Source organism: Manacus vitellinus, unplaced genomic scaffold (genome assembly GCF_001715985.3).
Source record: "Manacus vitellinus isolate BGI_N305 unplaced genomic scaffold, ASM171598v3 scaffold_29_pilon, whole genome shotgun sequence".
In the NCBI taxonomy this organism is placed as follows: Eukaryota; Metazoa; Chordata; class Aves; order Passeriformes; family Pipridae; genus Manacus; species Manacus vitellinus.
In genome coordinates this window covers 8903668-8927255 of record NW_021940207.1, presented here as the reverse complement: position 1 = coordinate 8927255, position 23588 = coordinate 8903668, and the positions used below count along the sequence as shown (strand labels likewise).

At 39.7% G+C, this 23588-nt stretch overlaps 1 protein-coding gene across 1 annotated transcript; it reads left to right on the top strand.

Annotated features, from left to right (window-relative positions):
• Positions 1-470: 470 nt before the first annotated feature.
• On the top strand, positions 471-23359 carry GRK7 (G protein-coupled receptor kinase 7). The gene is made up of 4 exons (XM_008925353.3): positions 471-2996; positions 3741-4178; positions 17945-18216; positions 22352-23359. The coding sequence occupies exons 1-4, from the start codon at positions 2394-2396 to the stop codon at positions 22692-22694; spliced, it is 1656 nt and encodes a 551-aa protein (XP_008923601.1). The 5' UTR covers positions 471-2393; the 3' UTR covers positions 22695-23359.
• The last annotated feature ends 229 nt before the right edge of the window (positions 23360-23588 follow it).

Here is a 23588-nt window from a genome sequence, read left to right as displayed (position 1 = left end):
CCACTCTTTCTATAAGCTTTGCACCAGAGAAATTTTCTTTTCCAAATCATATCCTGATATTCCATTAGCATAGTTGTTAGTAAGTCTCCATTTTCAGTTCTGTCATTGTTCACCTCTTGTGCCTGCAAAACAAATCAGTTTTGCTTCTCACCCAAACGTACTGTTTTATGAGTAGGTAGCACTATCTTAAACAGCTTTTATCAATTGATAGATTAATGCTGAGCTACTTTTTTCCAGTGTTTAATAAATACTGATTTGGATAAGTCAACAAGCACATCTAGCTAGAGTCTTCTCTCAAAAGTGACTGGAGTAATGAATATGAGTTGAATGATCATATTGTTAGATTTTGCTTTTCATGAAATTATGTTCTTTTAGTGAAAGTTTACGTTCCATAGAAACTAGGAAAGAGTCTGCTTATCAGAGTAGAAGGTTTTTGGAGTGTAAATGTTTGTCTTCCATAAACATTAGGTGTTCTCTTGATTTGCTTAGACTTGAATATATCAATAGCTGGTGTAAGCTTGAGTGCAGCCTTAGGACCCCAACTACCTGCCATTTGTACTCTGCTCTTTGAGCTGTGGTGGCATTCTGGCTAAATGTAAAGAAGACCCTGCTGAATTTCAGGACCTGAAATGAAAGCTTTGTTACCTCCTTTCTTTCCTCTCTACCCAGGATATTATAGGAATGTGTTGCTGTAGGCACCCTTTTCAGGAAAGCCACCAGGAGAATTCCCCATTCCTTCCTCTGGCTATTTTGAGCTTTACCCACACTGCACTGTTCAGCCCTTTATGTAACCACCTCCTGGCCCTGCTTGCTCTCACCTGGCAGAACTGGCCAGGCTTTCAAATACTCTGCCTCAGAGTACCCCTGTTAACATGCACACACAGCAGTTTGCAATGGATGGCCCCCTCAATCCCACCTGGAAAACACACCTCCGAGGTAATTTGGTTAAGTATGAGTTTTATGTCAAATGAATTCAACAAAGATAGGATTAATGCTTGTAAAAACAAAATACTGCATGGTTGTAGAGTGGCAAAAAGCAGCCAAGAAGGGCTTAGCACTTACTGTAGGGAGTCTGAAAGGTGCCTGTTATTACTCTTGATGTTTAGTTTTTGTGATTCAGCTCTTCAGCTTGCTCTAAGACTGGGGGGAGGGAGGGGCAAAGAAACTTGACCTTGACCTCAAGAGTATACAGCTTGACCCCAGTGCTACTGGAGGAATCATGAAACTTCTTTTCTTGTTCCCATAATACCTTCCTTATATTTAAAGAAAGTTTTAACAACCAAGTCACCTGACCCCACAGCAGAAGGGGGCTTAGCCTAGTAAGTGCCACACATCATTCTTATTCTTTTGAGGGAAAAAAATACCTCCTGGTAGGCAGCCAGCAAGCAAAGTCAAGTGGAATTTGCCTTCACTTGATTATAATCAGCTTTGTCCCTTTGTTGATGTCACCTCAGCTATATGCAGTTGCCATCTTCTCATCCCGACACTTTCTGTCACAAAGCTCAGCAGAGAAAATAAACTCAGGCCAAAACATAGAAGTGTTTTGGCAAGATTTGGCTGGTCATGTGAAGTCTTTTTTCTGTGGGTAGGAGATGAGTTCAGAAGTGTATGTTGTTTTGTATGTAGGGATCACTATTTTTGGTTCTTAGCCTGCACGTAATCTGCTCAGACAGAGCAACGCCAGGCATCCGGGCTGGCATGAGCTGTCTGTGGAGCTCATCGCTGATGTTGAGTATAACTTGAGTTTTGGAAGTTTGTGGATGTCAAATCCTGTGGTAATTTAAAGCTCAGCATCTCATGTTCATCTATGTCAACTTCTGTTTAGGCCTGGCAGATTTGTGATAAAAGCTTCTCATAAAATCAGATCCCAGCATATGTAACTGTGGCTATGCTGGGGTTCTTTGTCGAGCGAGGGAGAGCCAGGGCTGTCCTGACTGTGGCCAAAGTGCCCCTGAGTTGGAGAGAGCATGTATTGCAGATGGGAATCTCTGCATGTTCCCAGCAGCCAGGGACAGTGCAAGTAGGGGGATTCTCAGTACATTTAAAGGTTGTCAGAGCCCATTCTGAAACACACCAGCTGAACCACGTGCATTTGGTGCTGCTGGGAAGGTTTGCCCAGGATGTCATCCCTCGGCTATACATAGCAAACTCAAAGCTCCTTACAGAGAAACCTCTTACCAGTCACTTTCCACAAATGGTGCATATATCTAAAGGTACTTAGGGAAAATCCTTGAGAGGTATTTAATGCAAAAGCAGTTGGTCTCTCTGGTGTTTTTCAGAAGACCTCAGCACACCACTGGCAGGGAGAAGTGCAGGGCAGCTCCAGTACAGCACTTGGGCCAGTTACTCATTTTGTGTGAAACCAGGCTCTGCCACCCCAAGAGCTTGCCAAGATGTGTGACATGGGGGGGCTCGACAACCTGATTGCCAACACGGCCTACCTCCAGGCGAGGAAGAGTGGAGAGGCAGACACCAAGGAGATGCAAAAGAGACGTAAGAGCCTTTCACTGCCCAAACTTGACCAGTGCAAAGAGCAGAGAGAGTCCATTGTTGCTGATTATGAAAGCATCTGTGAGCAGCAGCCCATTGGCAAGAAATTCTTCAGAGATTTCTTAGAGACAGTGCCAGAATATTTGGTAGCTAGGGACTTCCTGGATGAGGTATCAAACTGGGAGCTGGCAGAGGACAGCATCAAGAACAGTACCATGGAAAATATGGTCACCAATTTTCTTAAGGAAGGCTCCAAAAACTATCTGTCTTTCATGAGCTCTGACTTGGTCAGCAAATGCCAGGCAGCTACTGCAAAAGACTATGAGAATGTCATGCAGCTGGCCAAGGAGGAAACCAAAGTCTTCCTTAAAGACAAGCCCTTCCAGGATTTCCAGACCAGCCCCTTCTATGACAAATTCATCCAATGGAAAGTTTTTGAGAAGCAACCGGTAACTGATAAATACTTCTATGAGTTCCGAGTGCTGGGCAAAGGTGGCTTTGGAGAGGTAAGAGCTGCACTTTTAAGGATGTGAGTCATCCCTTCCCTTTCAAGACCAGCAGGTGGGTTTGCAAAGAGCAGTGGGTTAAGAAATTGTGTAAAGATTTGCAAAACTGCCCCTTCAGATTGCCCATTTTCCAGAAAGTAGGCTGGGTTATTTGTACTGTGGTAAAGTTAGTGAAGAGCTGCTTTGAAGTTTTTACATTCTGTATCTATGCTAGTAAAAAAACAGGCTTCTTTACAAAAACTTGCATGACTGTCCATATAGTTAAGTATGGACTTAATGCTCCTTGGCACCATTTTAGCCTGTGGTAGCTCACACGGTCCCAGCTAATTCCTAGCTGCAGTGTAGGGAATAGCATGATCTGTTCCCAAATTACAGTATGAGTGAGACTACCTTTTTTGAGAGGCAAGAGAGTTAAACTGTACAGATGCAATCTGTATACGCTGCTTATTCTCTTGGTTACAGAATTTTGTTCTTGTCCTTGTTCCTCTTATTTGCTAATACATGTCTGCTAATGGTGTCCTGAAGAACTTTGCATCAGGTCAACCATATACTGGTTCAGAACAGAACAGATTGTACTTTTGTTTTTTCCCTTATTTTCTCTGCTAATACACTCTTCCATGGAAGTTAGCATCAGCAGCTACTTATAGGCATCAGTGATTCCCCAATTTCTGCCTATTACTACCCTTGATATTCCAGTCCCTGTGTAAAATTCCTTCATTACTTTTCCGTATGCATCTTCTCTAGGTTTGTGCCATCCAGGTGAAAAATACTGGCAAGATGTATGCCTGCAAGAAACTGGATAAAAAAAGGTTGAAAAAGAAAAGTGGAGAGAAGATGGCACTGCTGGAGAAAGAGATCCTGGAGAAGGTCAACAGCCCTTTCATAGTCACACTGGCTTATGCCTATGAAAGCAAAACCCATCTGTGTCTTGTTATGAGCCTCATGAATGGAGGGGATCTGAAGTATCACATCTACAACGTGGGAGAACGGGGTTTGGAAATGAAGAGGATCATCTATTACTCAGCTCAGATCACCTGTGGGATTCTGCATCTCCATTCCATCAACATTGTGTACCGGGATATGAAACCAGAGAATGTCCTCCTGGATGATAATGGGAATTGCAGACTGTCTGATCTTGGATTGGCAGTGCAAGTCAAAGAGGGAAAACCCATCACTCAGAGGGTGAGTACAAATTCGTTGAACATGGGAAGTGGGAAGTGAAGCTGTTCTATTTCTAATGCCTGATAAGTCCAAGACTTAATTCCCTGCAATTTATTCTTTGCTAAAGACCTTACATAGTCATTTCATTCTAAGAGACAGGTTGTAAGAAGATTTGGTTAATTGACTCTCTAACTGCTGCATGTAGTAAAATAACTTATTTTGCACAGAAAGAGTAGAATCAACCTGACCTGTTGTTTCTCTTAAGCTCTTGAACCAATCAGTTTAGGGGGGCAGATGCCTTGTGCCTTGAGCAATCCTGCATAGTCAGGGATTTAACCAATTACTTTTTTAATGAGCAGCAGTCAAACATATGACTCCTTGTATTCCACTTTTGCTCCTAGAAGAATACAATTTCATATACATTACTCTGAAGTGATTGCATTGCAGGCATTCGTGGTGCTGCACAGTAAACCATTGCCAACCTTCCTCCTCCCCAGAAATTAAATCCTCATAAAGTTAGCACATATGACAGTTTGCAAATGTACCTGCCTGTCTGCATGTGTAGGAAGAAAAAGATGGATGACCAACTGGATTTTGTTGTGTGAATTAGATTGTGCAGCACTTAGCTGTGCCTGTGGTCAGCCCAAACTCACCTGCATTTGTTATAACGTCAGGAGGTTTACACAAGAAATATGTAGGTAGCTTAACTATGAAAAAAGCCTATTTCTCTCAAGGTATCTGGAGCTTAAAGATATATATAATATGAGAATGTGTCTGAAATACACTAAGAATATGAAGAAACAGAAGCAACATTATAATAACCTGGTCTAACTGCCTTATGTTAAACTCCCCAAGTCTTTCACACTAGAAATTCAGTAAGAGAGAGGACCTTCTAGTGGCCTTTTGCATCTTGCTTGAAGTACACATTTTTGATGTCAGTAAATACAGTAATTTTGAAGGAAATTTTCTTTTCCTGGCAATTTAGGTAATTTGTATTATGAGTGGTTTTAGTTCTCACTGAAAGCAAAGATGGAAACTGGTGAATGTATAGATAGTAAATAATTTTAGAATGGGAATGCATAGTGTTTTGGATACAAAAATGCAGTTTCTATGAAAGCTAAGGCAGGTTTTTAAGTAGAACTTACGTGAAATGGGAATGTTGTTTTGTTTGTGAAGATGGCATTTTGATCAGTGAACCCAAAGCTATAAACTTACTGTGCTGTGCCAGTTCCAGATCCATGCAGTTACTATGGTCAGAAAAAATAATTATGTTGAAGGGCAGAGGAAAAAACCAAAATGAAACAGTGTATTTAGCTATGTGTAACCACTTCTGTGGGTATGAGTGTTGAGTTTCAAAGCAATACTGGTCAAGATGGTTGTTCCTCACCTATGACAGTCATCAAGTTGTAATGACTCTTCTTCTGTTGTTCACTGGTTTTAGAAGCTCTATTCACCATCGTGTGCTTTTTATTAGGGCAAAAACTGCAATGAATAGTGTAATGATTGTAATGCATTATAGGAATTTCTGTTAAATGCAGTTTTATTAATTCAGAACATTGAAATAAGCAGAAAGAAAAAGAAGGTATTTTTTTTCATTCTCTCTATCGTAGCTATGAGTGAGTTAAATCAATAATAATTCCCAGTGTCATTTTGCATTTCTGTAAACTAGTCATATTTGAATCCTTTGAAAGCTCCTCCAAAAACCATTTTATGAGGGCTAGATATTGTTAGTATTTAAACTAATGTCATACACAGGAAGACCAAAGAACAGATTTACACAGTTTACATTAAGCTTCACCATGTACCTCTGTAATAAAATAGAAATGGTGCTGTTAAAGTAACTTTTGTTCACACTTCTATTGTGACTTAAAATCAGCAGAAAATTTACATCATAGCATGCTTTTTGACTACCAAACTGTTATCACTTTAAAAAAGGTGATTTGTATAGGTTTGGGTTTTTTCACCCAAAAGGATATATGGCTCCAAGACAGGTTTATCAAATGAAATCTAATCAGTTCACCATTTTGTGGACACAGTTTTATAAGGGCATTTTTATAAGCCAAAGCAGAAAATATATTCCTTCCAGGCCAAATCTGTATTGTACTGGTATCTGAGTGAAGTGCCTAACATCATAGAGCTGTTTCTACATTTTGGATGATAGTCTGAACTGACAATTTAAGGCTTACAATTTCACTAATTAAGGGATATTACTACTAATCTATAGAATGTAATAATGGATTTATCTGTGTATTCATTTCATTAGAAATTGCAAAAAATACACTATTTCAATGAATTCTGAAAGTTTTGTATACCTCTCATGGGTGTACAAGCTATTAAAGATGAAATTTCTTATGCTTTTAAAGCATAAAAAAATTCCCAGCCCCTCATGTATGAATAAATGCACATCACCCACACATCACCTGGAGGATCCATTAATCCCTTTTCTAAATCTTATTAGGTGATTAGGTTGTCACATGGCACAAGTAATGAGCTGGTTAATGAGTTCCTGTTTTAGACATTTTCTAAGTTTTCAGTGAAGGTGTCTATGAAACTATAATGTTTATATACTGTTCACCAGCCAAATTTTCTTTATGGGTAGAAAGGTTTTTTGACTTTTAGATAGGTGAGTTCAATGTGGTCTTCTTAAAAAGTAGTGTGTGTTTATGCTGCAGAAAAGGCATTGTGCAACTGGTGATTTAATACTTATATAATTGAAGTAGCAGCCTTGCTATTCTTTAAGTATTGCCATTACATATACTCCTTTTGAAAAAATAGTTGTGTACTGTGTGCCAATTGCCTGCAACTGTTATAAATAAAAATACCCTGCATTCAGAAACAGTGCTCCTTACCAAGATCTAGAAAGAGCTGGATATCCAGCCTTAGTTTTCTCCCCTTCTTCTCAATTGCTAAAGCATCCAGTAGAAACATCCAACTTTCCATGTGAATGTCACTTTGAACATACATAGGCAGTTGTAAGTAATTGGTACAGTAATAATGACAGAATTTAGAAAACTTTAATTTCACTATGTGTGCTAATTTGTCCTTGTAAAGTGCTAACTGGTTTTGGAATGGAGAAATCACCAAAAAAAACCCTCCCACAAATTAAAATAACAACAGTCTTGGAAATAAAAGAAAGTAGAAGGCAATTAAAAGCTACTTACAATGTATTTTTTTTCATGAGACATGGATTAGATGGGATCTTCTCGTGATACATACATGTACCTGTGCAATCTCCCAAGAAATGTATATATTCACACTTACTCAGGCAGAGCTCTTACTGATATCACTGGAAACAGAAACTCTTTTCCAGTGGTAATAAAATTATTCAGGACTTTAAGAAATATCATGATTTCATACAAATGTGCCTGTAGCATCTCATCTGATGTGTGGATCATTCTGTGCAAAAACTAGCTTGTATCTTAAAATTATGACTTTTAAAATGTTGATATTCTCTCTGTCTTACATAATTGAAGTAGACAACAAGGAGAAACTGAGAGCCTGCACAGGTGGCTTTCCATAGGCCAAGTGTTTTGTCTAGTTATGTACCTGATTGATTCTTGAACTAGTTTTTTTCATATATGACAGAAACGAGGAGCCTCCATCCCAAGTTTCTCCACTTGAACAGTTTGACCTGTCATCTTTTTCTTGAAGTCTCTACAACTTTTTCTCATACTACTCAAAATTCACTTCTTGTGAGTCAAGTGCTCCTGCCCTTATCCAAAAAAGTAATACTTCTTCATTAGACCTTAATTAAACCTGAGAATGGTTGTGAGAAAAGTCAGTGTGTTCTTCTGTTTACTACCCTCATATCCTTTGCATATTGAAATATAGAGGACTTAATTCCATTTTTCCAGAAGTCAGAGTGTATTTGCCGTTTATTTCGGGAAGAACTTTCTGCCCTTACTGGGTTTGGCCTTTGTGTGAAGCAACTGTTGCATGTAAATGGTGAAGGACTTTCGAGCCAGAGAGCTTAAATATTGACATAATAACTGCGAAAAATAACACAAACATATTTTTGTAGTATTTATAAAAGTGCATTCATATCTTCAGAGGTTTCAGGCTTCTTCACAGTTTTCCTGTGCTATGTTTTATATATTTGAAGGACATCATAATATTTTTATAGGAAAAACATGTTTTGGTTAAAATCTTACTCAAAATGTCCTTTTGCCCTCCTGTATGTTTGTTTATCATAAGATTCTATTTCTTAGGAAAACAGAAGGAAATCTATTTAGATGTTCCTGAAACTTGCAGTTTAATTTCAAGGCAGATGAGAAGCAGGAGGAGGGTTTAGACTTGTGAAATAAAAAATAACTCAGCACGCTATTCTACAGTTGACCTTTGTTCATTATCACATGGCATTCTTATTGGATAAGATTCTGTAAAAATCTGTTCTTCCTTTGCACTTCGAAAAATGACAGCTCCTTTGTTCAGAATTAGAGGGACTTGCTGCTGTTTTGCAGTTTCAAAACCACCATTCTGCTTATGAATTTTTAAGTATGACGTGAGATTGGTGTTTTTACTAGCAGAACTTTGTTCTTAAAAAATTTCACAGTCACAGCTGTTTTGAACTGCATAACCGTGACAGGTGTTTTGTTTTGTTTTTTAATCTCTAAACATACACTTTACAGAATGAAGTCTTATCCACACAAGTCTGTGGGGCCAGCTAGGAGCTGGCACAGGTGCTCATGAAGCCACTTCCCATCATTTACGAGCCATCCTGGCCAACCAGGGAGGTCCCTGGGGGACTCATTTTGGCTGGACGTGAGCAAGTGTGATACCATCCACAAGAAGGGCCAGACAGCAGATCCGGGGAACTACAGGCCTGTCAGCCTGACTGGGTACTGGAGAAGGTCATGGAGCAGATCATCTTGAGAGCTGTCATGCAGCACATACCAGACAACTAAGGGATCAGGCCCAGCCAGCACAGGTTTATGAAAGGCAGGTCCTGCTTGACCATCCTGATCTCCTTCTGTGACAGGGTGACCCACTCTGTGGACAGGGGAGAGAGTGTGGATATCTGGGCTGTTGTAAATTCTTTGTCAGTGTTTCCCACAGCATTCTCCTGGAGAAACTGGCTGCTCATGGCTTGGATGGGTACACTGTTCCCTGGGTTAAAAACTGGCTGGGTGGCTGGGCCCAGAGAGTGGTAGTGGATGGAATTACATCCAGCTGGGGCCAGTCACCAGCAGGGTTCCCCAGAGCTCAGTACTGGGGCCAACCCTGTTTAATATGTCCATCAATGATCTGGATGAGGGGATTGAGTGCACCCTTAGCAAGTTCACAGATGACAGCATGTTGGGTGGGAGTGTGGGTCTGCTGGAGGGGAGGAAGGCTCTGCAGAGGGATCTGGACAGGCTGGATTGATGGGCTGAGGCCAATTGTACAGGGTTCAGTGAGGTGAAGTGCTGGGTCCTGCCCTTGGATCACAACAACCCCCCACAGTGCTACAGGCTGGGGGAGGAATGGCTGGAAAGCTGCCCAGTGGGAAAAGGGAGTTGTTGGTCAACGTCTGGCTGAACATGAGCCATCGTGTGCCCAGGTGGCCAAGAAGGCCAATGTTATCCTGGCCTGTATCAGCCATAGTGTGGCAGCAGGACCAGGGCAGCAACTGTCCCCCTGTACTCAGCACTGGTGAGGCCACACTTCAAGTGCTGTGTCCAGTTCTGGGCCCCTCACTGCAAGAAAGACATTGAAGTGCTGGAGCATGTCCAGAGAAGGGCAATGGAGCTGAGGAAGGGTCTGGAGCACAAGTCTGATGAGGAGCAGCTGAGGGAACTGGAGAAAAGGAGGCTCGGGGGGACCTTACTGCTCTCTGCAACTCCCTGAAAGGAGGTTGTAGCTGGGTGGGGGTTGGTGTCTTCTCCCAAGCAACAAGCAACAGGACAAGAAATGGCCTAAAGTTGTGCCAAGGGAGGTTTAGATTGGATATTAGGCAAAGTTTCTTCTCCAGAAGGATTGCCAAGTGTTGGAAGAGGCTGCCCAGGGAAGCAGTGGAGTCACCATTCCACCACTAAAGGTATTGAAAAGTCGTGTAGATGTGGCACTTAGGGACATGGTTTAGTGGTAGGCTTGGCAGTGCTGGGGTAATGGTTGGGTTAGATGATCTTAGGATCTCTTCCAACATAAATAATTCTATAAATTATGCAAGTAAAGGGAGCAAAAATGATTTTGTGGGACCATTCTGCCTCCTGCAGTTTTGGAGATGGCAGAAAGGATACTATAGTCATCTAAAATTTTGAGAATGCAATATGTCCCATGAAATGCTTTTCCTACACATGGCATGTCACTCATGTGACATTTTTTCTGTCTGGGAAAGACAGTGGAGCCCTTCATGATGTAGCATGCAGTGTCTTTTCATGACTTTTAACATTGTTTTTGATTCAGTTTAATCTCACAATAAGTGCTATAGCATTTTCTATAAAAATAGTGTACATTCTGAAATGATTTCTGATAAATCATCTAATGTGCCACTTGTTGACTCACCATCATCAAAGATGTTTTTGTTTCATTGGATAAGAAATGAAGCATTTGGCTGACAATGTAATTCTTTGAACTTTTGATTTGACAGCTTTGACCAGAAGCAGTATTGCATGAACAGTAAGCTGTGAGATGGTGTAGCACTTCCATTCTTACCGGACCACATGTGACATCCCACTTACTGTCATGAATAATTTCAGTTAACAAACATATAATTACTTTTTTTTTTTTTAAGACAAAATCCTAGAATTACAGACACATGGAGGTGAAAACTGTGGGCTTGGTTTAAAATCTACTAGTGAAAGGTGGCAGGTGGGTGGTTCTCAGCACGGGGTGTAGTTAAGCTGCTGGACTCTTGGAAAAGGTCTTGTAGTGTCTAAGCATTTATCTAGTTCAGGGGGAGAGTGGACAATTGATGGAAAACAACTTTGCTGAGAGAAACCATTTCTGTCTCTGGAAGCCCCTAAACTGCGAATAGTTGGAGTTTAAGGAAGGTGTTAGAGAAGTCTCAGTGTAACTCAATGTACACACCAGGTTCTAACAGAACTCCCTATACATCCATTCTTTGGCCAGTTCACCATCAGTAAACTGGCTATATGGGCCTCTGGTCTGATGCAACCAGTACTCATCTTCCTGGATTTACATTTCAGAGAATTGTACCTCCAACATTAGTCATAATCCTGAAAGATAAAGTGGGTGAAATCCCGCGGATTTCAGTGATCAGCAGGAACTGTCCAGGCCTCACTGACATTCTCACTGCTTAACCTACAGCTGTACCCACATTGGAGGGCCCTTCTCCTTCCCAGGGCACCCTGCAGTCCCCTGCACAGAGCACAGAATTTCTCTTGGATGATCCCTTTCTGAGAAAGCAGCCTGCTCGTGCTGCCATGATACAGTGTTTGCATTCATTATGAAGAGCTTCATAAAATATAGACAGAACTCAGTAGATGAAGACTTTTCTCCCTTATTAACAGTGTTTATGAAATATTCTGTCATCATTAAATAATGAAACCATAAACATCTCTGAAGTATTATTATTCCCACATTATAAATGGGAAATGGTCAGGAGAAATTTAAAAGGAAATTAAAGGGAAAATCACGTTACAGGAAGACTGGAGAACCCTTATAATTCTTGAATTCTAATTGTGTGGTTATGAGTCTGTACCAAGTGTTCTGCTTGTCCAAAATGCTCCGTTGCTATAATGCCTGATTGCTTCCCTGTCTGTGAATGTGTATTTCTTCTGATGACACTTCCCCATGTTGGGAATGTTAGCAGGTTCTGTCTCCAGCAGGGATCTGAGGCAAAGATTTACGTGAGATCATGCAGAAGAAATCGGGGAGATGCTCAAGAATCCAAAATTAAAATTGGTGCCCAGTTACTGGAGTGTCTTTCTTCAAGCCATTTATTCCTTTGACTTCCATAGAGTGTGAATCTAAACTGAAAAACACGCTGTACCTGTGTCTGCTTCTCTTCCCAAGTAGGAGCACAGAGGCAGCCTGTCCCTACTGCACAGAGTGGCCTTCCCCTTCGTTTGTGCAACTCCCTTCAAATTTAAAAGAGTAAAAACCAATGGTGGAGTTTTTACTATACCATTTAGTGACATTGAACCCATTTTGTTTTCTTTTTTTTTCCTAATATAACATAAATTTGTTTTGTCCCTTTTGTGCTTTTTCTCTGTGGGCTTTTTTAAAGCAGACAGCTTTCCCTATGAAAATTATGTTCCTATATGAAAACAAAAAAAGTTTGGTCTTCAAACTTGTGTAAGCATGTGGGATTCAGTAGTTACTAAACTCTTTACAGTCTTTCTCATTATCTCTTCCTGGTATTCTGAATGGTTGGTCCTTGTGTTCTTCTGACTCGGTAGCCCATCAGTTTATGATGGACCATCCCAAAGGAATGGCCGTCCCCAAGGAAGGTCCTTCCCTTTGCTAAGCATTAACAATATGGCAAAATCTTTGTTCTGTGAGACTTTCCAGAATACTTTTTGTCCTATTTAGATTTGATTTTTTATCTTCTTTTGAAGGATATTTGCCTATTAATTTGATCAGCAGGTTTCTTGTGACTGTATGAACATGTGGTGAGAAACTGTGGAGCAACTGCAATTCTGTGTGACATTTAAATTACGCTCCTTCCTCCTCACAGTGGCTCTTGGGAGAAGAATTAAGATGGTAAAGTGAGTGACAGAGGCAGATCAGTTGTTGTTCTCCACATCTAGGGCCTATTAGCTTGTGTGCAGAGAAGAGGTTTCTGTGGTCTGTTCCTGCATTCCTGCAGGGTCTGTTAAGGCCATTGCTGAGGAGTGGAGGAACAGCTGGACGAGAGAACAAAGCAGGCAGTGGCACCCCTTGGAGGAAGGAAGGACCGAGCCCCAGGAAACAGCTGATGGAGCTAAACTCAGCTTGTTTTTTTTCCTCTGTTCAACAGTTCTTGTGCCATGGCAAACAAAAGATAGACATTCTGATTTGCTTTACTGTTTGGTTTATGATATCAATTGAGTTTGTTTTGCAGAGATCTGTGGGAAAAGGTAGAGAGGATCTGAATCCCGTTTCTCCTCATTTGCCTGTTTCTGTGCTGCTGAAAGCTCCAGAGAGTTCTGTTTCTTGCCTGCATCTGCTGGAAGCTGAATCACGGTGGTGGTCGAGGGGCTTTCCTTTCTGGGCCAGCAGTGTGTGAGGGTGTGTGAGTGTGGCACTGTGGGCCTCACTCTGCTCGGAGCTGTGCTGTGCCCAGTACCTGCTGGCTGCACTGGGAACTGAGTGCACTTAGTGTTTCACAGGATCACATCTTGTATTACTAAAAGATTATAATTTTGTGACCTTTTAAAAATTTATGCAGGGTCGCTTTTCACAGAAGAAAAATTTGTATACTTTCAGATGAGTCATTCCTACTATGCCCTGTCAAACCACACTGAAAGGAACAATTCCACTTAACAGAACTTCTTCACTAATGTATCCAAGGGCAACATTTGGTCATTACTTTTTAGAGGATTATTGAAAAACTGTATTTTGTGTTGTTCTCGAGATAGTGAAATAAAGGGAGAAGGAGATTTGTGAACCCTTTTCAAAAGCAGGTCAATTAAAATTTAATTGACTGAAATGTAATGGCTATTTTTACATTTCAAACAGCATATGCAAGTAAGGCATCCTGCTCATCATCACAAAAGACAGTATTAAATGGAGAACAAACAAAAACCAGCAAGTGTTATACTGACTATGCTTCAAGAAGTTGTGTGCCTCTGCAATGGAATATGATTTCTGCCTTCTGTAAAAAGTTGGGATAATATAACATTCCTTGTCTTCTTTGTGATATTTTTATTTACTGTGTCCCATTAGATGCTTCCAGGTCAGTGAAGGTGTAATACCATGTGTTTGTCTCTGTAAGATCACTTGAGCAGTCAACACATTTGTTCAAATGGTTCCTTGTCTTCCCAGGAATTCTAAAGGAAAGAAGAAAATAATGTGCTTGGTCTCAGTCAAAACCCAATGGACGTCCTAGTTGTGTAGAGTTGACAACAAAGGAATTGAGTGTGGGTTTTTTATTTTTCCTGTTTCCATTAAAAGAGTGAAATTTATCCATGTAAATAAGATCTAGTATGAAAAAGTGGGTTTCAGTTAATATACATCTTCTGAATTTACTTATATATTACTTATATATATTGAATTAAAACATCTGTAGAATCATACAAACCTAGTGATTTTTTGTGTGATAGGCATACCAGTGTCCCATACTCAGAGATATCCATTCTGAGGCATGGTCAGATAATTCTAACTAAATTAAATATTCAATACCAGCCCATGGGAAGGAGACCCCTTCTCAAAAATAATGCATTTATCTTTTCTGGTAGCTTTCTGTCTTTTTTTTCCTTTTTGCATTTGAATATATATACTTATTTATTCCTTGGCCTGCTGAGAGTAATTTAACTCATTACTTTAATTCACTTCTGCTCTGGGAATCAGTGGATAAGTTTTCTACCTAATACATTATTTTTTGCTGCTCAAATCTCACTGCTAGTGAGGAGTACAGTTTAAAAACTCCCTTCACAAAGCTGTTTCACCTCCTTACATGAACCTCCCCTGAATCATTGAGGCTGCCTTTCCTGTTGCCATAGGATCTCTTTTCCTTGAAAGATGATCTGATCTTGGACACCTTGTTCTCCATAATGATTAGTGTAGGGATGTTAGGTTTTAGCTTTCCTCTCTTGCTATCTACTCTCCAAAGATTAAAGGAGAATTAAATCTTCATTTGAAAGATGGATGTTTTTCCAGTTCCGGAGGCTGAATATTTCCTTTTCTGTCTTCCCTAATACAGGAAATGCTTATGGCTTCAGCATCGTTCTTCCCAAATCATTTTGCCAAAGCTACACATATGTAGAAATAGGTGAAAAAGACTAAAATTTATGCTATTCTCTTTCTTTCTTCAACTACCTGTTTTGATAAAGATAGCAGAGATTTCTGTGTTTCTTCCCCCTCCTTGTTTTGTATTTCTTCCCTCTTAAGCATCACTGCTGACTACTTGTGAAATGTCTTTGTTTCTGCTGTAAAATTGTAGTGTTTTAGTGGGTTTTGAGTCTCAGAGGTTATGAGATTAGGTTTAGATTCCTGCTTCTCAGCCTGTTCCTTCATTGTGAATAGTAGGAAAGCTTCAGGATTGGGAGAGATTTGTTTTCAGATTCAAGTTTGGATAAAATTCCATGAGAAAACCAGCTCTCATGAAATTCTGAATTGAAATGGTTTGGCATATCAGAGGAACAATATGTTTCTAGTCCTCCTCAGATTGATTTGGATCAACTCAATATGAGCTCACAAGATTTCAGTGCTACTACTTTAAAATTTGGAAGTTTAGTTCTTGTTCATGGTTCAGCTCATCCACAGCCCATCACTTCAGTCTGAAGGAAGGCTGTTGTTGGTCCATCTCTATTTTCCATTAAACTGTGGTCGTGAGTCTTTTTGGTCTGTGATAACAGCCATGCTTTCTCTATCCTTGGGAAACACAAGCACCATGTCAAAGCACAGTGTTCTTCTGGATGGTGTGTCCTACTGGAGGGTGTGTGGAAAATGCACATGGAAGAGACTGAGGTTACTCAGTTTCTTTTGAAAAAACAACTATGGAGGAAAAAATGCAAGTGGAAGAAAGAGAGGCAATCTGGAAGGAGCCGCCTTGAGACACATTTGTGAGATTTCTGACTTTTCCATGTCAGACGTATCCAGGTCCTGTATGATGATGCTAACTTGCAGCAAAGTAATGTCTTATCAGAAAGACCACACTGTGCTGTCAGGGCACATTTTGATGATAATATGACTCATCAATTCTTCAAGGCATTAGTGCCCCAGCTTCACCTCACTAAAAACAAGAATGTTTATTGCTTCCCAGAAGGAGGAAAAAAAAAAAAGAAAAAAATATTTCAGAAGCCTCTTTAGAGCTGTGTTCACCAATCCACAATGAGCTCTGTGTGCATCCTTCTGTACCAAAACTTCTCTATGCTTTCAGCCTCTTCTCTCCCTTCTAGGTTCTTCTGGTGCCAGAGGGATCTGGGTTCTGTGCTCTGTGTTTGAGCACTTTTCTGAATAGAGCAGTAATCATACCTAAAAATGTCATGCTGTCAGGGTATCTCTCAATATTAACTTTTACTTAGAGAAATTCAATGTAAGCAGTACAAATTGCCTGGGGGATGATGTCAGCTGCTGCAGTGCCTCTGCTTCTGTGGCTTTAGTGAGGGCACCAGTTTTCTTTTACCCTTTTCTTTGCTTTCAACCTAGCTGATATTTTTGTTTTTCTCATCTCATTTCTGTTTTTCAACGAAATGGAGGATTTTGCTCTATATCCCTAAAAGTAAAAAAAATACAAAGAGGGAAAACAAACTGGATTTAATTTTCTGTCCATTAAGCTTATGTTTTAATTGATGCTAACATGTTCTCTGCTGCACATGTTGTTTACAGTAGAGTATATGTCATAATGTGTACTGACACAAGCTAAAGTTTATAGGGAGATGTGACTTGGAAATATTGTGCCTATATTTGCACAAAATGGAGGAGTTACCCCAACCCCATAAAATGAAATGTATCTGTTGAGCTGTGCTTTTTTTAAATACCATTTGCTCAAAGGAGCTCTAGTTTAAGTTACCTTTTTCTAACTGTTTTACTTTGGAGTAAATCTCTGTCACTACTTGTATTCTGGTAGCAGTAGTAATGACAGTTGAATAACCTTTAGTGGGATTTTGCACACACACAGTTTTTCATTTTAAATTGTAATACTAGTAATACATCAGTCCCAGTATTTAAAACAGATATGAGAGGTTCAGGCAACTTCTGACATAGCTGTCAGTGTTGGCTGAGTCTGGTAAATGCAAAAGGCAGGGCCTCAGAAGCAGCAGTAAGTGTTGGGTCAGCTGAGGGAATGCTGTACGATGGCAACCTCACGTCCTCGGTGCAGCAGAAAGCACATGGAGAGCCTGATCCCCTCACCTCCCTCCCAGGTGAATCAGCTCTCCAGGGAGACAGGCAGCAGGAGCTATTTTGGACACTGCAGCCTGTCCCCCAAGGGGAATGTGCCAGGCCTGCTCTGGGAAGGAAGCAGGCAGATTCCCCTCCCAGAGAGGGGTCCCTTCTCCAGGAGAAGGGGCTGTTAGTGCTGCACAGTCTTTATTCAGACAGCTGGTTCTAGTCAGGAAATGCAAACTCATCTTTCACCCAAATGAGTGTCATTTATGAATTATAATATATAGGTTTACTTTCTTACAATGGTTTTAGGAGTTTTTCTTGGCCCTTGATGGTAGAACTTCCATCCAGACACCAAGAGGGAGGCGAGTGAGAACTTCCTCATGCAGCTCAGCTACCGGCTCGATGAGAGTTTTCTCACTGGCAGCAGACCCCTGTGTTGGAGCAGTTATAACCACTGAATGGGGTGGGAATCAGTGATTCTTTTACCTGATTTTTGTCCTTTTTAAAAATCTTTTCAAATTGATTGCTATTTGTGTTTGCAGGACGAAGCTAACAACACTATCTTCAACAGAAAAAAAATAATATGGAAGAGGAAAGCAAGATAGACATGAGTTTAAAAATAAACCACTTTTAGGTGGAAATTGCACAGACATTTCACTTTTGAAAAGCATATTTTCCCATATGCCAAGATGTTTAAAGACAGATATAGTCCATATGCTAAAACAGTTATACCTTACAGTTTCCAGATAAAAAGAAGTCAAATATGCAGAGTTTCTGGATACTAGTCTATCAGAATTATAGACTAGTCTGTTTACCTGTATGCATTTAATTACTGACATTGTGTAGTAAATCTGTCTGTCTGTTTGCAATAGGCTGGGACAAATGGTTATATGGCTCCAGAAATCCTGAAGGAAGAAGACTACAGCTATCCTGTGGACTGGTTTGCTATGGGCTGCTCTATTTATGAGATGGTTGCTGGACGAACACCATTCAAGGATTTCAAAGAAAAGGTCAATAAGGATGAGGTTAGAAGAAGAACTCTGGAAGATGAGGTGAAATTTGAACATGCCAGCTTTACAGAGGAAGCGAAAGATATTTGCCGACTGTTTTTGGCTAAGAAAAAAGAGGACCGTTTAGGAAGCAGGTATGCCTTCTCAGACTCAGTAAAATGCAGATTAAAGCTGCAAACAACATCATTATTTTACATATTACACAAAATGGGTTGCATCTTCACTTTCTACAGAGTACTGAATTTTCCCTTTCATTTCTAGGAAGAGAGAGGTGGAAAGTTTTGAAGATAATATGGAAATAAGGAATGTTGTTGCAATAGTTTGGTTATCTATCCTCACTTCAGACAACTCTTAGGAGTTCCCTTCTGTTATTTTCTGTGTTAGACTCTGTATAGTTTTGGGGAGAAGGGGGCAACCCATTTTTGTTGCACATTCTTTTCTAAAGGTAAAAGATATTCAAGTAGAAACCTGCATCTATGCTAGTGCAGACTGAGTACACAATCTTAGGCTGTATCACTTACTGGAATGATGTGGGCAGAAATCCAAATCTGCAATGTGGATTCTCTTCCCTGCAGATATCTAACTTGCAAGGCTGCGTCATTGGCTCCTTGCTGAACAGACTTTAACCCCTCTGCTTTGCTCAACTGCTTTAAAAAAATCTTAGACAGATTCTGGTCTTCCTGACTCATCCCGGGGAGAAAAAAGGAGGAAAAAAATATTTGGCACAAATGCCTGTAAAGCAAAACATTTCTGAGGACTTTACAGGTGGTTTTGGGTTGATGAAGACTGATAGATGTGTCCCTGACTTAGAAATTTCAAGGAACTGTTTAATAAGAAGAAAACTGAAAAGCTAAACATTGTAATGTATAACTTGTCTATCTCTGCTGCCTTTGAGGTGTGTTGGTGTGTATATATATATTTAAATCATTTAGTGCATTTCCAATGAGACAGATTGTGGACAAAATAAAAAATATAATAAAAATGTAAAAAATTAATAGGAAACTGATAGTACCTATCTTTAGAGTACTCTACATTTGAATCATCTATGAATACAAATATATGTATCAGGTGCTTTTCCAGTCTAATGGTGGAATAGACAAAGGATCTTACTGAAAATGTGTAGACTTCTAAATTTATATTTCATAACAACGTGGAACAATTTTAGAAATGCTAGGCAAACATTTATCTGAAAGAATTTAATAAAAGGTAATATATCATTAATACACTTATCTTTAATATTCTAGTGCTACATGAAGACAGCTACTCTTTGTGCCTAATGAATTTTCCCAACAACTACGCCAGGCAGCAGAAAAAAGTTATTTTCAACAGCTCATAGAGTATGTTTAATACAAAATCTATATGATTTGAGGATGTTTTAAAAGCTTATTTTAAAAGTAAATTTAACACAAAACCATGTAGAGCATTCTAACTTACAAGTCAGCATACTTGCAGACATTTAGACTTACAGCATTTTGTGAAGTAAACAAATTTCAGAGTAGGAGTAAAATGAATTGAGAGATTCTGAATGACTTGGTCAAGTTCATTCAGCAAGTCTGAAGCAAAACCAGCAACCAATGATTCACTTCCTGTAACCACATCCCCTGTGCCAAGAGGGTCATTTACCATCATTCTCTCTGCTTTTTGTTCTATTCCTTCTCAGCAATGGGAGAAATGTACACAGAAAGGTAACTGCACATATTATTTTTAATTTTCTGCTGTTTAAGATATCCTTACTCTTAGTGCCATAATTAGAGAAGGAAAGCAATAGGATGTATTCCCTTCCTGGGCATGATAGAGAATAAAAGCTTGCATGTACCTCTTAAACAGGGCAATACTATTCAGGACAGCTCATCCTTTTGCAGAGATTAGTACTGTAAATCTACTAAGGACAACAAGAGCTTGGGTTATCTACAGAAGTGCCTGTTGCATAAGTTAAAGCTGCTCAAAGACAGCTTTACTTTGTACACCTGACCTTTTAAAACACTCTTTTATTGAAGGTTCAATTTCACCAGCTATGGAAAGATGTAACCCCTTTTCTCCACTCAAGCTTTTTGGGACTGACATCTCAAATCCCAAACCTGTAAAGTGACTTCTAAAATTTTTTTTAATGGAAGAATGCAAAATTATCCAACTTTGTATGAGTTCATTTGCTCTTCCTGTTAAAGTTACGTAAAAAGGCAGTTCACAGAGGAAGAACTTAAGTTCACCTCCAGCTACGTGGAAGATGCCTCAGTTCCAGTAGATGGCATTCATGTAGCTTTACATTTTTTAACTTTTTATTGTTTCAGGAGGAGAAACACTGCAGCAATTCCATTTTGGAGCCTCCACCAGCTTCTAGCGCTTTTTGGTTTCTGTTACAGAAAGGAAAAGTGAAATAAAGGGGAATTTCTGTGAGTGCATTTGCCCAGTAGAATGTCAGTACTACTGGCCCATGAGTGTCCCAGGACATTAGTTCATTGGAATAGCAGCTCTAATGGACTTCAGGCTACCAGTGAAAGTATATATAAGTCATGTCAGGCTGCTCAGGTACTTGGTATCACTAGCTGGGTAAGTTAGGAGATGATTTTGCAAGACTATATATGTGCAGAGGTCATGATCCCTGTTGGCTTAATCTGTATAATTGCATGCATATGCCTCTTTTGGGTAGAAAATATCATTTTTTCATTGCCCAGCGTGCCTGGCTGGCAGCTTCTCTCATTCTTCAGGCTGTGATTTAGCATTCTGGTCATGGTGGTGTACAGTACCAGAGGTGCAAAGTGATGATGGCAGGGGGGCTGAAAAGGGCAGCTGGTGATTTCATCCTGGCCATGCCTGGGTAGCACCAAGGCAGGCTGGAAGCATGGCAGGACAGCATGGGAGGAACAGGCAGTAGCAGCAAGCTGGAGAAGCTGTTCTGCATGCATAGTATTGAGGCCTTAAAAAAATGAAGATTTTTCCATAGTCACACAAATCTTCTACTTCTATATGGTGCTTCTGCACACTTGCAAAGATAAAAAGACTTGCTGAATGTTTGCATTGCCTTTTGTTCATAGAACATTGTCTAGAAATACATGAGTGCTTGCACTTTGCCCAGCATGATTCTGTAAGGAAGTGGGAAAAGCAAAAGCAATGTGTTAGGACCTACCATTTTCTGAGGCCGAAACCCAGACAAATTTGGTTTTCCTATATTACTGTTTTCAAGAGTGGTGCATTCATAAATACATTTAAAAAAAGAATGCATAGGTGGAAAGTACAGTGCTCCTGTCTGCTCCTCTTTTCTCTAGAATTCAAAACTCAGGCTTTGCATACCTTGGCACTAGAGGCACAGTTCAAAAACTGTGGTCTTTGGTCATACTTTAGTGAGCACACATTTGAGGCTCAGATGATTCTTAACATCACCATATCCTACTGGTGTCTCTGTGAGTCTACAGTGAAAAAATTCAGTGTTTCTTTTACAGCTAAAGTTCTCCCTGAGGTCTGCAGGTGTTTTTCATAAGATGTATTTAACTTATGCATTTACAATTATTTAGTCCTTTCTTGGTTTTATAATTAGGTATTAACAATATTAATAAAGGATTGTTTTTGTGACAGTGGCACACATACTTTTGTTAATGTCATAATTTGTGAATCTCTTGCCTAAAAAAATCTTTGTTCATTTGTAGGAGTATTTATTTTGCATTAACAGAGTCACTAAAAGCAGGAGTGTTTGAGTGACATAACAGTTTTATGATGTAAATGTGTAGCTGCTTTGAATTAAGATAAAACCAGAAATGTCATTTGTCACCAGTTTCCTATTGTTGCTCAGAGTCAGTCTCCAGATATATTAACCCAGGGTACCTCAGCCTAGAGTTTAATATATATTCTTACCCTAGATTATAGGATAGATATTCTTATCCTGGTTAATACAGAGGCAGTTGTTGAACTGCCATTTTTTGACTGTAAATCCCAGAGTCCCCCTCCCATCCTGCTCTCTGTTCAGTTCTGGTGGGAATGTATCTTTGGATAGGGGTATCTGAGATGCAGCACTGCAGCTCCTGCATGGCACCTTGCCCAGACTGATTTACCCTGAGAGGTGGAGCAGTGAGTAATGGGATCAGAGTGTTTTCTGCTCCTCAGCTTTGCTTATATTGTGCAATGCAACGTTCTTTGGTTAGGAAAAAAGGAATTGTGTTGCATTATATATATCTATCTCCTTATTTTAAAGTACCCTCATGTATAAAACACAGACACACCTGTACCTCTCTGAGAGCAAAACATCCCACTGATTAACAAACCTTTGCTTTATTGCAGAAATGCAGACGATGACCCAAGAAAACATAATTTCTTCAAAACGATAAATTTCCACAGGCTAGAGGCAAACCTTATTGACCCTCCATTTGTGCCAGATCCATCAGTTGTCTATGCCAAAGATATTGGAGACATTGCTGACTTCTCTGAAGTACGAGGAATTGAGTTTGATGACAAAGATAAGAAGTTCTTCAAAAGGTTTGCCACAGGGGCTGTCCCTATCCCCTGGCAGGAGGAGATCATCGAAACGGGACTGTTTGACGAACTGAACGATCCCAACAGGGTCGAGTCCGGAGGTTACGCCAACGGAGGCGAAGCTAAGTCAGGAGTTTGTTTGTTGTTGTAAATATTGTATCATTGTCAAAGAGTAGAAACCACCTCTGAACTTTCCGTGTTCTGACGCTGTGTCAGAAACTCAGTGCTCCTCTTTGAGAAGAACCAACCAGTGTAAGGTGACATTGGCAGGCTGTGTAGGACCACCAGCTGTATAGACTGTATTGTTTGCCTTTGTTCTAACAAAGGAGATAATATTTTTGTGTTATTGGAGATGTATCAAATGAAGAACCGTATTTCTCCAAGAAACTTAGAATAGAAATTCTGGAATACAAAAAAGCAGTGATAGAGTGAAGAGGCAACAGCTTTTGAAAATGCCTGATTACCGTTTTGAATACAATGATTTGTTGGTTTTCTTTCTTTTTTCTTGTTATTTCTACTAACATTTCCTTGTTCTGCAGTTTTCAGGAAGGATTTTTTAATTTTCGAGTAATATTCTCAGTTAGACAGTGGAGCTCACGTACCATGTCAAACTTGGAATCTTATTGGTTAGCCAGTCTGTCTGTTGTTTTCTTAAGTTCTGTTAGTTTTTGGATGGTTTGATTGTAATATGTTCAAGTTGTCATAAAATATAAAGAAAGCTCTACATATCATTAGAAAATAAGAACGACATGATCAGACTATTTTCAAAGTTGATTTTCATGAAGTGAAGATAAGATTGCACCAAATCTAATGGAATAAAGCATTTATTTATTATTATTAAGTGTATTCTTTTAAGTGATAATACCATACACAAAGAAAACATATTTGTAAGTACACATTCTCTTTGACAATTTTATACTTTTATCAGGTTTCCTGCTAATTTTTCTGTATTTTGGTGATAAATTAAGCTACAGATAGACCAAAGCAATATGTTATTGGCTTTTTACAAGACATTTATTTCAGTGCAATATAGGTTTTAATTCAG

Excerpts from the sequence above, each read along its gene's own strand:
- GRK7 (XM_008925353.3), top strand. The coding sequence starts at position 2,394 with ATGTGTGACATGGGGGGGCTCGACAACCTGATTGCCAACACGGCCTAC. Across the intron at positions 2,997-3,740 it reads GCAAAGGTGGCTTTGGAGAG|GTTTGTGCCATCCAGGTGAA; the intron begins GTAAGAGCTGCA and ends CATCTTCTCTAG. Across the intron at positions 18,217-22,351 it reads GAGGACCGTTTAGGAAGCAG|AAATGCAGACGATGACCCAA; the intron begins GTATGCCTTCTC and ends GCTTTATTGCAG.